At 47.9% G+C, this 14901-nt stretch overlaps 1 protein-coding gene across 1 annotated transcript in view; it reads right to left on the bottom strand.

Moving 5' to 3' along the window:
• Mctp2 (multiple C2 domains, transmembrane 2) overlaps positions 1 to 9353 on the bottom strand; it is a 113682-nt gene extending 104329 nt beyond the window's left edge. The window contains exons 1-3 of the mRNA XM_013012180.1: positions 8843 to 9353; positions 3325 to 3396; positions 1993 to 2101 (exon numbers count right to left, since the gene is read on the bottom strand). Coding sequence (XP_012867634.1) covers positions 1993 to 2101; positions 3325 to 3396; positions 8843 to 9292 — 631 coding nt within the window. The 5' untranslated portion in view covers positions 9293 to 9353. The remainder of the gene's footprint in view (positions 1 to 1992; positions 2102 to 3324; positions 3397 to 8842) is intronic.
• Between the last annotated feature and the right edge of the window lie 5548 nt (positions 9354 to 14901).

Genomic DNA, 14901 nt, shown 5'->3' with positions numbered 1-14901 from the left:
AGGAAGGAAGGAAGGAAGGAAGGAAGGAAGGAAGGAAGGAGAGAAATGTAGAGTCATGAAGTCAAGGGCTTTCACTTGCTTCTCCTGCTTGCTAGGCTGGCACTCTACCACCTGAGCCATGCCTCTAGCTCAGCATATTGCTCTAGTCATTTCCTGTCAACTGGTTTTAAACCACAATCTTTCAACTCAAAACATTAGAGGGATAAGCACAGGTATAATTCAGCAATATCAAACCGAGGTGATATTTTGCTTTAGAAAATGAAGATAGAATTACAAGAGTCAGATCTGGGGTGGGCATGGTGGTACACTCTGTAGTCCCAGCTAGGCAAGATACTACAAGTAGGAGAATCAAGGTCTGAGGCTGGTCTGAGACTAGAATACAGGACCTTATCAGCCAGTAACCTACTTGCCAAACAAAGGCCAGGCTCCTAAGTTCAAAGTTCAGTTATTGCCCAAATAGAAAAAAAAAAATCACATCATTACATGTGCGTTCCACTCAAACTTCTAAGAATTATCTACTGATACGTTTTTCTCCCCATCTGCTTTTCTCATGTTTGTCTCCATATATTTGTGAAGTCTTTTCCTTGACCCCGGCATCACTTCTGGCTTTATCTGAGTAGTTTATGAAAGATTAGGAGTCTCACAGACTTTCCTGCCAGGCTGTTTTCAAACCATGATCCTCAGACCTCAGCCTCCTGGGTAGCTAGGATTACAGGCGTGAGCCACCAGCACCTGGCTACCTTTCTTTATAAAGCAAAATTGCCACCATAAAAATGATATAATCATACAAATCAGCCTACTAAATAGCAAAACAGACCTGTAGTCCAAAGTGCCTTACATGGAGCTACCTTTGTAACAATCTGGTAATTGATACCTAAGAATGTGGCAGAATCTTCTTCTTACTGGGACATATTTAAACCCCTCTCTAAGTCATTCAAGCATGAAAATGTCTTATCTAATGTCATATTTTTCTTCCTGTCATTTGTAGAGGAAATTGCATACTAAACAAATGTCATTATCTACATGTGTTGGAAATACAGGAAAAGCGAGCTGTTTCCTGGGCAAACACCCATGTACAGAAAAGATCACCATCCTCACCCCATACTTGCAAAGAGATTTTTTTTTAATGGTCCTAGAAATGTTAATCATGCACATCAATTGGTTTGTTTTCCTTTCTGCGATACTAAAACATGACCACCAGAGGGCACAAACACCGTGATAGTCTTTCAATTGCCAACCAAGGAACTGCCATCCTGTAGTTGGCCAGCTTGAAGGAAATACACAGGGTTTCAATGCGGCCTAGAACCCAGGGCTGCTAGAATGAACTCCACCAGCTCAGCAGCAATTCCCTCCCCCTCCCCCAAACTAAGTCAGGGTCCCAGTAAGGGAGAAGAGGGGAGAGGAAGGGAGATGGGAGGAGAAAGGAGAGGAGAGGAGAGGGAAGGAAAGAGGGGAGGGGGATTGGGGGAGGAGAGAGGGAAGATCAGAGGAACTCTATGGTCCAGAAGAATTCTGAAGTCCATTCTTTCGAAAGGAATTCAAGGGCTGGGAAGGTGGCTCCGTGATAGGGCACTTGCCTCGCGTGCGTGAGGCCCTGGGTTCAATTCTTCAGCACCACATAAACAGAAAACACTGGAAGTGGAGCTGTGGCTCAAGTGGGAGAGTGCTAGCCTTGAGCTGAAGAGCTGAGGGTCACATAACAGCTAAGAGAAGAAACAGAATGGGATTTTTTGGTGGCTAAAATAGACGGCTTACAGCGCTTTCCAGCCATCTCTTATCTCCCTGACAGGCAAACACTTTCTTGAGCTGTTATTATGTGCTAACACACAACTTCTTGTGTGATTATTAGTATGATTACCACAAATGCTCCCCAGGTCCTGACCTCTACCGAGATGGAAATGATCCGCTCACAGCCTTTCCAGCAAAATAGCCACACCACAAGAAGGGTACGAGCTGCAAAGCCCAGGGCTGGGACCCGAGCAGACTGCTTACCACAGCGGTCCCGCACCACCAAGTTCCGGCCTTCCTTCAGATGGATGGTGAGGAGGTAGGCGAAGGGGCTGGGGAGGTGGCTCAGGCCATCCCCGGCTTCCCTGAGCATCTGCAGAGAATAGAACAAGCCTTTCCGTCAGGTCCTGGGCCTAAAGGTACAAGCGACGCCTCCAACTCACACCGAAGTGTCACGGCCCCCTGACACTAGCTTTCTAACGAACTCCTCTCTATCTCTCTCCCCAGTGGGGTACAACGCAGATACCAAAGGCAAACGTGACCACATCTTTGCAGGATCAACGGTCCAGTGGTTGGATGCGTGCCAGGCTAGCTTCCGTAGCCTCTCACCGACCGTGAGCTTGCAAAACGCATCATATGGCCACATGCAGGGATTCGCTACAGCGCTGGTTCCTGCCAAATACGGAAGCCCTGGCACTCCTGGAGAGCACACATCGCCCTCTTCCTCCCCACATCTCCCCACTACCCATGGGGAATACCCACTGCTCCACATGGGGTAGTTTCCATGGGGGAAACCCTCAGTGGCTCTGGTCCATGAGATACATGCTCCTCACTGCATCCGTACAGGGTCCTCTGTCTGCCCGGGGCTTCCCAGGTCTCCTCCATCTCCATGAATTCATCAACACCCGGGGCTCTCATGCCAAACTCCAGGCCCATTTTTGCCTGTCTTTCCTATGAATCCAGTGGACGGACGCATTTGAGCCGCTGCAAATCTGTGCCTTTCTTCACAGAGAAGGACAAACAGAGCTCATCCATTCTTTAGACACTCAATCGACCGGCCCTGCGGCTAGCACACCACCACCACCACCCCTCCTAGCCTTGGCTGTCGGCTCTGCTTCCTTCACTTCACACCCCTGCATGGATGCTACTGTTCCAGCCTGACCCAATCACTAAGCCCCGAGTTCATCTCTGGACACTGAAACCTGTGGGCCATTCGTTGTGGCAGGTGGCTATACTGGGCCATCTGTTAGAAATTTAAAAAATAAATATAGCCGGGTGCCAGTGGCTCACGCCTGTCATCCCAGCTACTCAGGAGGCTGAGATCTGAGGATCGAGGTTCAAAGCCAGCCCAGGTAGAAAAGTCCGTAAGACTCTTATCTCCAATAAACCACTAGAAAACTGGAAGTGGCGCTGTGGCTCAAGTGGTAGAGCACTCACCTTGAGCTGAGGAGCACAGGGACAGCGCCCAGGCCCTGAGTTCAAGCCCCATGACCGACAAAAAAAATAAAATAAAAAAGAGGCAAAGAAATCCAAAGGACTGAGGGCAAGTGTCCACAGCACCCGCTCTGGTGTTAGTGCTTGGGGAAGGACACTCACAGACTCTTCGGAAGGTCGCAATGCCGCAGGAGCCTGGAGATCGCCGCCGCCACTGCCACCACCATGCAGCTTCTGCAAAAGAAAACAAAAAGCCGGCTATTGAGAGGGGAAGTGGGGGATTTGGGAAGGTGGCTCAGTGGTAGAGCGCTTGCCTCGCATGCATGAGGCCCTGGGTTCGATTCCTCGGCACCACCTAAGCAGAAAAAAGGCCAGAATTGGCGCTGTGGCTCAAGTGGTAGAGCGCTAGCCTTGAGCTGAAGAGCTGAGGGACAGCGCCCAGGCCCAGAGTTCAAGCCCCAGGACTGACCAAAAAAAAAAAAAAGAGGCGAAGGGATCTGGATGTCTGTCCGGGTTCTCCTGTCTCAGCAGCCTCCCCCTTTGGCAGGATGATATTTGCCTGTCCCTGATACAGATCCCTCTGGGATCTAGAGAAATGCCACGAGGAAACTCGGCGGGAATACCTCACACTGGCCCGTGTGGCCCACAGATAAAGCCACAGGATCTCACAGCCGCTGTAACGGACACACACCATAGGCAGCTTCACCGAGCAAGGTGACGGAAGTCCCATAAAGAACAGCAAAGTGTCCCATGTGCACACACAGACCAGCAACGGCCTCTGGGAGACACATGGCTTTGAACATTTCCTCCAGGGGTGTTGCATAGAGCCTCAAATTTCCCCCAGAGTAGGACGCGCACCATCTTATCTCTTCTGGAATGAAATCTTCTCTAATGAAATAAGAGACTTCCGTTTTCCAATATGGGGTTGGGGGATCACTTCCTTTTTAATCCAGTATGTGGGGCTTGAACTCATGGCCTGGACTCTGTCCCTGAGCTCTTCAGCTCAAGGCTGGCACTCTACCACTTTGAACCACAGCGCCACTTCTGGTTTCTGATGGTTCATTGGAGAGAAGAGTCTCATGGACTTTCCTGCCCAGGCTGGCTTTGAACCACAATCCTCAGGTGTCAGTCTCCTGAGTAGCTAGGATGCTAGGCATTCCGTGATTATTTTTATGTTTTCCATAAGAATGGCTGGCCATGTGGCTTGCAAGCTCACTGTAAGGCAAATTAATACCCAGTAAAAATGGATGTGTCTGTCTGTGTGTGAGCATATCACGCTTTTTATCTTTGTTTTTATTTGTTTATTTTTGTGCTGGGACAAATCATAGCACTGATTTTCTATTGGTGATCTTTCGGATGGGCTCTTGCTATACAATTATTATACCGAGTATAAAATAATTCACCCATGTTGGGCTGCTGGGGAACTAGCTAACAGGCACAGACCACTGGCTCTCTCTGTTGATTGAGATGGTCTCTTTTTTTTTCTGCCCAAGCTAGCCTTGGATACAAACCCTCACCATCTCTTCTTCTCAAGTAGCTAAGGATTATAAGCATGAGCCACATCCTGACTGTGGCATGTGTTTTGACCAAATGCATAGATTTGAATAACCTTGATCTTACACACACACATACACACACACACACACACACACACACACACATGCCATGGTAAAATCTTTCCCCAATTCCTAAGCCATGGAAACCTCCGGTCTTCATCTTTTCTACAGCCTCTTGTTAACACAATTGAACAGTATGTCAGCTGTTGGGACTGGCATCTTCCCCTCAGTGTGCACCTCTGAAATCATCCAAGCCATTGTCTAGATCACCCCTTTTTAGCAGTTGAGTAATATTCCATTGTGTAAGAAAACCGGGGAAGTTTTTTTAACCACTGTGTATCCAAACCCTTTCAAATACATCATTGGGAAAAAGACAAATAACTTCAGATCTCAATGCAAATAAATCTCAATATAAGCAATGATTTAGCCAGTGATCTACAAGACTTCAGAGCCGGGCATTATAAAACATGCTGGCCTGGGGACTCTCGACCCTCACACACCTCCTCCTGTCTTGGACTGAAGTGGCGTTTGTCTGGCTTTTTGATGGGCTTCATTTGTTTCACTCCATCCCAGTGTATGGAACAGTAACAAAAAACTGTTCGTTCCCTTTAAGCAATGGCTCTCCCACAACGGAAAATAAATAAAATTACAGACCAGCAGGTGATGGGGCACCGATTATTTGGAGAGGGAGGGGGAGACCTCTTGTCTCTTCGCCAGGAACTCTGAGAACCACACACGAGAGTGAATAAACATGTATGTACAGCCAGTGTGATCCTGAACAAATGTCACCCTCCCCCCCCACCCCCACCACAGGGCTGTCCAAAGGAATTCCCCACGAAGGACACACAGGAAGCCAAAAGATAAACTACCCAGCCATCTCAGTGTGCTCCACACTTTCAGCCAAAGATGCACACCCGCACTCGGAGAAGCTACACAAGGCATAAGCGGTTGCCGAAAAGATGACTTCCTTTGAAAACCACACCATTAACGTGCACAGTGGGGGGGGGGTGAGCCCACCGGGATACATTCGTTATTTAAGTCTGTAAACCAGCCTAAGCTTCTGAGAGGATGGACGCGCAAGACTCCAGGGGTCACCAAGGGCCTGCAGCATTAAGGAAACGATCGCATAAACACAGCGGATCGGAGGATGACGCGCTGACCACCAAACAGCCACCGGACAAACCTACGGTGACCTCCATGCCCAACAGACGCCAGCATTCCCATACACGGGTGAGGCACCCCAGGGGAGCGGCCCTGTCTGAAAGTGAAAGACGAACAAGGCTGGGCTGTGTGGCAGTAGGCTGGATGTGTTTCTTCACATCGCCCTTTCCACACCCGGCCCCTCTGCCCGCACCACGCCCTCCCCCCCATCCTGGCTGCCAGCCCCGTGTCTGTGGGTGTGCAGAGCACACGTGACGGCCGCTGACTCCTTCCACTGGGCCGGGGAAGGGCCGCAGGGCTCCCAGCCCACCGGTGGTTTGCACCCTCCCCTCTGCCACGTACCTGGCCCCCTCTGGAGGCTTGCCTGGCAGGATGGGAAAGCCCAGTGTACAGGTTCCCTTGGGGACCTCAGCCCTCTGCCATGGCTCCCTCCTTCCCCCCTGGCCTCCTCTCCAGCCACAGCTTCCTTGCTCTGCTGGAAAGAAAGAACCCAATCACATGGCCACGGCTGCTAGGCAGAGGCCTCCGTGCACACAGCCTGCTCCTTCACTCTTCTTTTTTATTTTGTCAGTCATGGGCTTGAACTCAGGGTCCCTGAACTCCTCAAGGCTTGCACTCTACCACTTGAGCACCAGCTCCACTTCTGGTTTTCTGGTGGTTCATGGGAGATAAGAGTCTCAGGGACTTAACTGCCCTAGGCTGGCTTTGAACCACCATCCACAGATCTCAGCCTCCTGAGTAGCTGGGATGACAGGCCTGAGCCATGGCCGCTTTCTGGAAGGATTATCTTCTCAGGGCTGGGGTACAGTACAGGAACAGAGAGCTTGCCTATCATGTGCAAAGTCCTGGGTTCAATTTCCAGCATGGCCAGAAAACATACATGTATGTGTGTATAGAGGGATGGACGGAAAGAATGGATGCATGGATAGATGGGAATAAATGGATGGATAAGATAAACAGATGATAGATAGTAGTTATTAGGTAAGTTGGTAGATGATAGAACATATATAAGATAGATAGATAGATAGATAGATAGATAGATAGATAGATAGATAGATAGATTATAAATGTGTACTTGTTTTATATAATAACAAAAGATTTCTCAGCAGAGACCTTTCCTGACCACTCTGGTCTATCAGTAGTATTGTGACCCAGCATTCCCCAGGCCCTTGTCCGCCATGACACCTGCACTTTGTGAACACCCATGGCCTGCTACTCCTTGGGATGGAAACAATCCTGCGGGACAGGAAGGTTGACCTAGCTCCTCAGCAGCAGGAGGGAGCTGCTTGCTGGGAAGGGACAGGAGGAAGGAGGGGGAGGGGGCAGGAAGATGCCCGTGAGAGTCTCCCAGCTCTGGCTTCCACACCTGCTCCCCCCCCTCCCCCCGCACTGGATGCCACCAAGTTGGGGCATAGGTTTGAGGTCAAATAGAAATGGTCAAGAACACATCCAGTGACACAGCCTGAGGGGGATTCCCTGCCTTCCTTTTAGCTTAAACTGGAGGGCGGTTCCCGGCCTCTAAGGGTCTAAGGTTGTCACAGCTCTGCTCTGTGCCCACCGCACTGAAGCTCTGTGGTTATCACTAGAACTGCACAGGCCTTCCGGAAAGGTCCCACCAGGGAGCGTCTCTAAATCACCCAACTCGCCCACATCAGCTCCAGCTGCCAAGCGAAACACCAAGCCAGAAGAGCAGTGGCAGGAAACCCCGTATCTTTTTTCCCTCAGGGAATGCAAGGGAAGTTCTCCACAGCCGAGTGCCCACACGCGGACAGACGCAGACAGATGCAGACAGCCGCGGACAGAGGCACCACAGCAAGACCTAAGCCATCCCGCCACCCCAGCGAGACCCCTGCTTACATTCCTCAGAAAGAGGAGCAGAGGCCACCCCTGGCTCCCCGGAATCCTAACTACTCAGGAGGCTGAGGTCTGAGGCCAAAGTTCAAAGCCAGCCCAGGCAGGAAGGGCTGTGAGCCACCAAAACAAAAGCCAGAAATGGAGCTGTGGCTCAAATAGTAGAGTGCTAGCCTGGAGAGAAAAAGAAGAAGAAGAAAGGAGGAGGCAGAGAAAGAAGGAGGAAGAGAAAGGAGGAGAAAGAGGAAAGAGGAGGAAGGAAGAGGAAGAAGAGGAGGAGAAGGAAGAAAACGAGGAGGAGAGAGAGAGAGAAAGGGAGAAAGAAAGAAAGAGAGAGAAGAAAGAAAGAAAGAGAGGGAGGGAGGGAGGGAGAGGGAGAGGGAGAGGGAGAGGGGAAAGAGAAAGGAGGGAGGGGAAAGGAGGAGAAAGAGAGGGAAGGGAGGGAGGAAGGGAAGAGGGAGGGAGAGAGGAAGGGAGTGAGGGAAGGTAGGAAAGAAGGAAGGAAAGGAAGAAAGGAGGGAGGGAGGGAAGGAAGGAAGGAAGGAAGGAAGGAAGGAAGGAAAGAAGGGAGGGAGGGAGGGACGGAGGGAGAGAGGGAGGGAGGGGAGGAGAGGGGAGGAGAGGGGAGGGGAGGGGAGGGGAGAGACACATTGAACACACTTAACCTAAAAGTTAGAGATAAGATTATGTTCTTGATTTCTTTGCCAGGAGACAGAAAAAGAAAGGAAGAAAGGAAGGAAGCAAGGAAGGAAGGAAGCAAGGAAGGAAGGAAGGAGAGAGAAAGAGAGAAAGAGAGGAGAGAGGGAGGGAGGGAGGGAGGGAAAAGAAAAGCTCATTCAGTGGGGTTTCTTAATGTCTTAAAGTATCCCAGAAAAGTCGCTTGTCATAGTTTTCTAACACATAGAGGTCAACCGTACAAGGAATGGAATGCTAGATTCAATCAATATTACATTAATTTCCCTTCTTGTATACCACATTCTCCCCTTCCGGGAAAACCACAGGAAGAGGCGCCCAGCCGTGTGCTCCAAGGGCAACGAATGCACATGGTAGAAAGAAGAAGACAACAAAACAAAATGCAGCAGCGGCTGGAAGAGGCCAGCCCCGAGTCTCACCTCTAGTTCTCCTGCTGCATTTCCTTCCAGCTCTGAGACACCCTGGCCAGAGGAGCGCCCGGCCCCCACGGGAGACCCGTGAATGTCCTCTGAGTCTGTTTCGGCCCCGTGGAGATGACTGGCTTCCTCCAGGCTCCAGTCTAATTCCTCCTCCGATTGCTTCAGGGAGCTGCTGCTGCTCTTGGGCAGGATGCCGGCGGTGGACAGGCTGTTGGGCACCGAGGTGTAGGAGGACTGAGGCCCTGCGTACGGCCGGCCTTCGGGGGCTAAGGCCTCGGCCTCCAGGAGGTCGGGGACAGACAGGCTGAGGCGGCTGTCCAGGCGCTGCCTGGCCCTCAAGTCGAGCGGTCTGCTGGGGCTCTTTTTCTCCTTCTTCTTGCTCAGGTTGAGTAACAGTGGCCTGGTTTTCTGTTTTAAGGAGTCCCAGACGGACGACTTATCCAGATCCATGGAGAAGCAGGGGTCCACTCCTCCACAGAGGCAGCCTCCAGGGAGAACTTCAGGGACACCTGGGGGCCAGAGCGAGAATAAGTGTTGGTGCGGTAGAAACACACCCAGCGTTCCTTCCCACAACAGATGTGTAAAAACGAATTCAAACAGATCTGCCCTGGTTAAGGGCAAGACATCAGTTCTTAGATAGTATCCTAAGCACCCCATGGACGACAGGTTAAAAACCTATCCCAGCAGAGTTGGGCCTGGGTAGCTGACAACGATTAATTGTCTATGCCACTGAAAATAGCTGAGAAACAATAAGCTAAAGAAATAGTAACTACATGGGGTGTGAATGCCAGTCACCATGCCCCAACCATTACAGATTGGAGAGTGTCTAGAAATGTCACATTGTACCCTATAAATGTGCACAATTACTATGTGTCAATTAAAAGTGATTGATTGATAGATAGATAGATAGACAGACAGACAGACAGACAGACAGATAGATGGATGAGCTGAGTCCTGGTGAATTGTGCCTGTCATCCTAGTTACCCAGGAGGTTGAGATCTGAGGATCAGAGTTCAAAGCCAGCCAGGGCAAAAAAGTCTGTGAGACTCTTAACTCCAATGAACCACTGACAAGCCAGAGATGGAGCTGTGGCTCAAGTGGTAGAGCACTGGCCTTGAGCACAAAAGCTCAGGAACAGTGCCCAAGCCCCGAATTCAAGCACCCATTCTGGCACGCACGCGCGCGCACACACACACGCACACACACACACACACACACACACAGAGTAAAAATATACTAAACACCCAGACCAACAAAAATGTAGTCCATGCTTTGTAAAACACCACAGTAAGAGCAACAGCTCATTCTGCCCACCCCCTTCCTGACCAACTTCAGCTTTCATTTAACAAATAAAAGTAAGTGTTCCTTCTTCTCCAAACCACTAACAGCAGCTAGACAACTTCTTGACAGGAAACCACCTAATGCCAAAGAGCCAAATGGAATTTTCACAGCAAACGTCCTCCACGGCTGACTTGTGGAAATTGGCTAATGGAAAAGCAGCGCATTGTTTGACCTGCGGGCCCCACGTGTCTGATAGAACCAGGACCACCACACTGGAACTAGAACCGCAAAGGAGGAAAGAGGCTTTCAGAATGGCACCTGCCTATTGTTTAAGAGAAAGCTCTTTTGAGTCAGTCAGGAACTCTGATTCAAACTGTGCCCTCTCCCCACCCAGGGTTTTTCTTTAGGAGAAACTGAAACTTGATTCATTTTCTCGCATCTAACTATCAAATTCAAATTTGAGAACAGCCCAGGCTTTCCAGGATAATGGTTAACAACATTTTTCTCCATCTGCAATTCAGGCAGAGCGGATAGGCCTAAACTACATAGATTTGGGGAATTTCTCTTTATCCTATGAAGAAAGTAGAGGAAAAATGCAGAAGGGAATAAGATGAAAATCTTATAAACATCAACTGTCACTTGCGAATCTTTCCACAGCCAGTCCTCGGTGCATGCTGACCCTCTGAGATTATAAATGTAATTTCCTTCAGCACCCACAGTTCTCTCCTTGTGTTTGAAGACATTAAATCAATGCTTGGACGTCACTCAGCACCACCTCAGTTATTGGACTTCACTGCCCACATCAACTCTCTAGTTTTATGACCGCATCGTTAGCCTGAATCCTGCAAGACCATATCCATTAAGGGGTTTTGCAAACATTGGATAAATGCTAAATAAGTGGTCTTCCATGCTGCTTGAGGGTCTTATCTCTGACCTCCTCATTTTTTCTCTTGCTGGAAATAATTGTGAAAAGCCTTTGAGCTGATATACTACCCTGGGTTTTCTTTTTCTTTCCCCCATATACATTACTTCATAATAACTTTCTCTGACCTAGGATGTAGGGCCGTGTTTACCCATCCTTCCTCTCTCCATTTGCTGCCCTCTCTCCCCTTAACCTCCCCCCACATGCACACCACACGTCTTAGATTCCTGGTATTCATTTTTATTTAACTGTTAGTTGTTCAACAGAGTTCATCATTGGAATTCTTCCCTACATACACAATACTTTAGATAAGATGTTTATGTATCTATGCATATAACCCTGTATATGTTTACATATTTATTTATATATCTGTTGTTTGCCTGATGCTCAGGTTTACTGGTCCTTTTTCTCCAGAATCTTTTTCTCCAGAATCTACATAAACACATTTTAAAAGGATATAATCCATACAGGTATTGGTAATATGCCTCATGAAATAAAAACTCAGAGACAATGTGCAAGAGCTGGGAAGGTGACTCATTGACTCATTGGTAGAGTGCTTGCCTTGCATGCATGAACCCCTGGGTTCGATTGCTCAGCACCACATAAGCCGAAAAAACTGGAAGTGGCACTGTGGCTCGAGTGGTAGAGCACTAGCCTTGAGCTGAAGAACTGAGGGACAGCCCTAGGACCAGAATTCAGGCCTCACAACCAAAAAAAAAAAAAGTACAAAGTCTATGTACATCTCCCTGGCTTTCCCTGCTAGAAGTATCTGAAATGTAATTATTTCATCCCAGTAGTGATTATACCCATGCATTTCTATCCAATATTAAGGCATATGTGGGTATGCATGTATGTAAAGCAATCATCTGAAGCTCTTTTGTTTAGATCTAGCATCTTCTTGCTCTGTCAGTAAAAGACAGCTGATACAGATTAAGAGACTGTAATGATATATTTGTAATGATGTTGAGTTGAGGGACTCCATAAAGAGAATGAGACTGCAGGTGTCAGAACTAGTTCCAGCCCAATCAGAGAGAACCGGAGCCATTCACTGAGGAGTCTAGATTTAACAGGATATCATAAACTCAGTCTTGGCAAGACAGAGAGAGAGAGACAGAGACAGACAGAGATACAGAGACAGAGAGAGATGTGATCTGGAGATATTTTGTCACTGAGATGATAACTCAAAGTCTGGGAATGGCAATGACAGGCAAGCAAAATACACATAGAATGACTGTCAAAGAACTCAGACAGTCCATGGCCAGTTCAAGCAGGATAAATGCATGAAGGAAACTCAGAAGACAGAAGAGAGGAGAAAAACACAAGGGTGATGGTGCCTTATGACAGACAGAGCCCCAAACAGAGAAACCAAAGAACGCAAGTTTTATAGAGGAAGTGGTCAGCAGTAACACTCATCTGCACAACACACAAAGGTGGAGATACCATGAATTAAGAACCAATACTATACTTGCGTTTCCTAGACAGGCATGCTGACCATAGGCATCCCACATCCTCTTTTGCTAAGTTAACAAGTTTACAACCGCAAAGGCTTGAGTCAGGACTCCGTTTCCCACTGTCAAGGAGAAGTAAGAATTTTCACTGCGTCCCAAAGGAATTACCTGCACAGACCTCCAAATGCTAAGTAACAGTACGCAAACCTTTTGAAACATGCCTTGAGAAATGCCATTATAACAGTGTCGCAGAAATCAACACTGTGGTTATTTCTCTAAATCTGGCACTATTCGTTAGACTGGCATTCACAATTAATGTTAAAATTAAGAATACATTCACAGGACACAGACCTTGATGAATGAAACCAGGCCAATCTGTGTCCAGCAAGAGCCCAGTCAGCTCCTAAAAACACCTGGCTCCCACTGCAAATTGCTAAAACACAACAGCCCAAGAAACATGGAAACACATACACACAGGATGCACAGATTAAAACTGTCATCTTTGAACCATTCTTTTTCAAATGTAGCTCAGTTCGCAAACATTGTAAATATCAAAGGATATAATAGAGCAGCGTATTTAATGATAACCGTACAATTAGACTACAGGTCTTTAATAGTACTAAAATGCTTTCTGAGACTTCAACATACTTAAGCATATTTTTTTTTGGTCTGTCATGGGGCTTGAACTCAGGGCTTACTCAAGGCTAGTACTCTACCACTTTGAGCCACAGCACTACTTCCAGTTTTGTTTTGTTTTGTTTTGGTGGTTAATTGGAGATAAAAGTCTCACAGACTTTCCAGCCCAGGCTGGCTTTGAACCATGATCCTCAGCTCTCAGCCTCCTGAGTAGCTAGGATGAGAGGCATGACCTACCAGTGCCTAGCCATAATTTATTTTTAATCTTTCCAAGTAAGCTAAATTATCCTGAATAGAAGGGTGTATGTAGTAAGGTAATATTTCTGGAACCACATGCTTGAAAGTAATAATCAGAGGAAGAACATAAAACATCAATTTGCTAATTTCCCAAAGCTACTTAAGCACATGTCTAATAGCTATAGACAAACACATACAAGAAATGACCATGTTTTTCCCCCAAAGTTCTGAAGTACATACAATTTCCTAATCAACCATGTTAGCATTTTTTGTTGTTGCTGTTGTTCTTGTTGCTATGACAAGTATGGAAAGGCATAAACAGTTTCAAGGAGTGAAGATTAACTTTAGCTCTCAACTTCACAGACTTCGGTCTATGGTTGGTTGGATCCATTGCTTTGGGCCCCGGATGAAGCAGAAAGCCATGGTCTTTTTCCATGTGATAGAGGAGACTGCTCACCACATGGCCTCCAGCAAGCAGAAAGTAGGGGAGGTGCTGGAGGAAAGCCAGGAACATGGCGTATCTTTGCAGAAATTTCCCCTTGTTACCTATTTCCTCCACCCAGCCCCCACCTCTTCTTTCCCACCACCTCTCACCAAGACCGCCATGTTAGATATCAAGCAAGTGATCATGGGTAGAAGAAACAGATGAAGAAGGCAAACAGAGGAGGAACAGTAAAAGATTCAACCCATCTAAGAGCAAGAATCTGAAAGGCAGTCTCCAAGAGTTCACAAGTCAGCCTTTCATTGGCCACATGTGTTTCAAAATTCAGAATTTAAGCCAGGCACCGGTGGCTCACGCCTGTCATCCTAGCTAACTCAGGAGGCTGAGATCTGAGGATTGCAGTTCAAAGCCAGCAGAGACAGGAAAGTCTGTGAGACTCCTGTCTCCAATTAACCACCTGAAAACCCGAAGTGACGCTGTGGCTCAAAGGGACAGCTCCCAGGTCCTGAGTTCAAGCCCCAGGAAGAATTTAAGAGTTTAGAATGAAGCATCCTCTTACACAATGCCTCCATCCTCGTGGAGGGCAGCATGCTATATATAGCAAGCCATCATCAAACACAAGATTCCAACTAAATGAGATACATATCTTATAAACAGCTATCAAAGAAGTCAGATCGGAATTTGCTCACAAAGAAGAAGATAAAATTCTTTTTTAGAAGGTTTTGAATATTGAATTTGTGGGTCAGAGGTTTCTGGACCAGATAGAACTGCTGCAGAAATAAAACAATAGTGCAAAGAGAGACAGAATACCAACCTCCGCTTCCTGACCACCACCAACCCCCCTGACCACCCTCCGCCCCCTCCAGGCACTGTGCTGGACCCCTTACCTCTAAAGGGAGAGGATTAGACTTCAATAGACTCCTGATAGGCCTTTAAAAAACATTACTGTCCTCCGGTCGTGGGGCCTGAACTCTGGGCCTGGGCGCTGTCCCTCCACTCTTCAGCTCAAGGCTAGCACTCTACCACTTGAGCCACAGCACCACTTCCGGCTTTTTTCTTTTTGCTTATGTGGTGCTGAGGAATCAAACCCAGG

The sequence above is a fragment of the Dipodomys ordii genome, unplaced genomic scaffold (genome assembly GCF_000151885.1).
Source record: "Dipodomys ordii isolate 6190 unplaced genomic scaffold, Dord_2.0 Scaffold15, whole genome shotgun sequence".
Classification (NCBI taxonomy): Eukaryota; Metazoa; Chordata; class Mammalia; order Rodentia; family Heteromyidae; genus Dipodomys; species Dipodomys ordii.
This window is presented reverse-complemented; position numbering and strand designations above follow the sequence as displayed.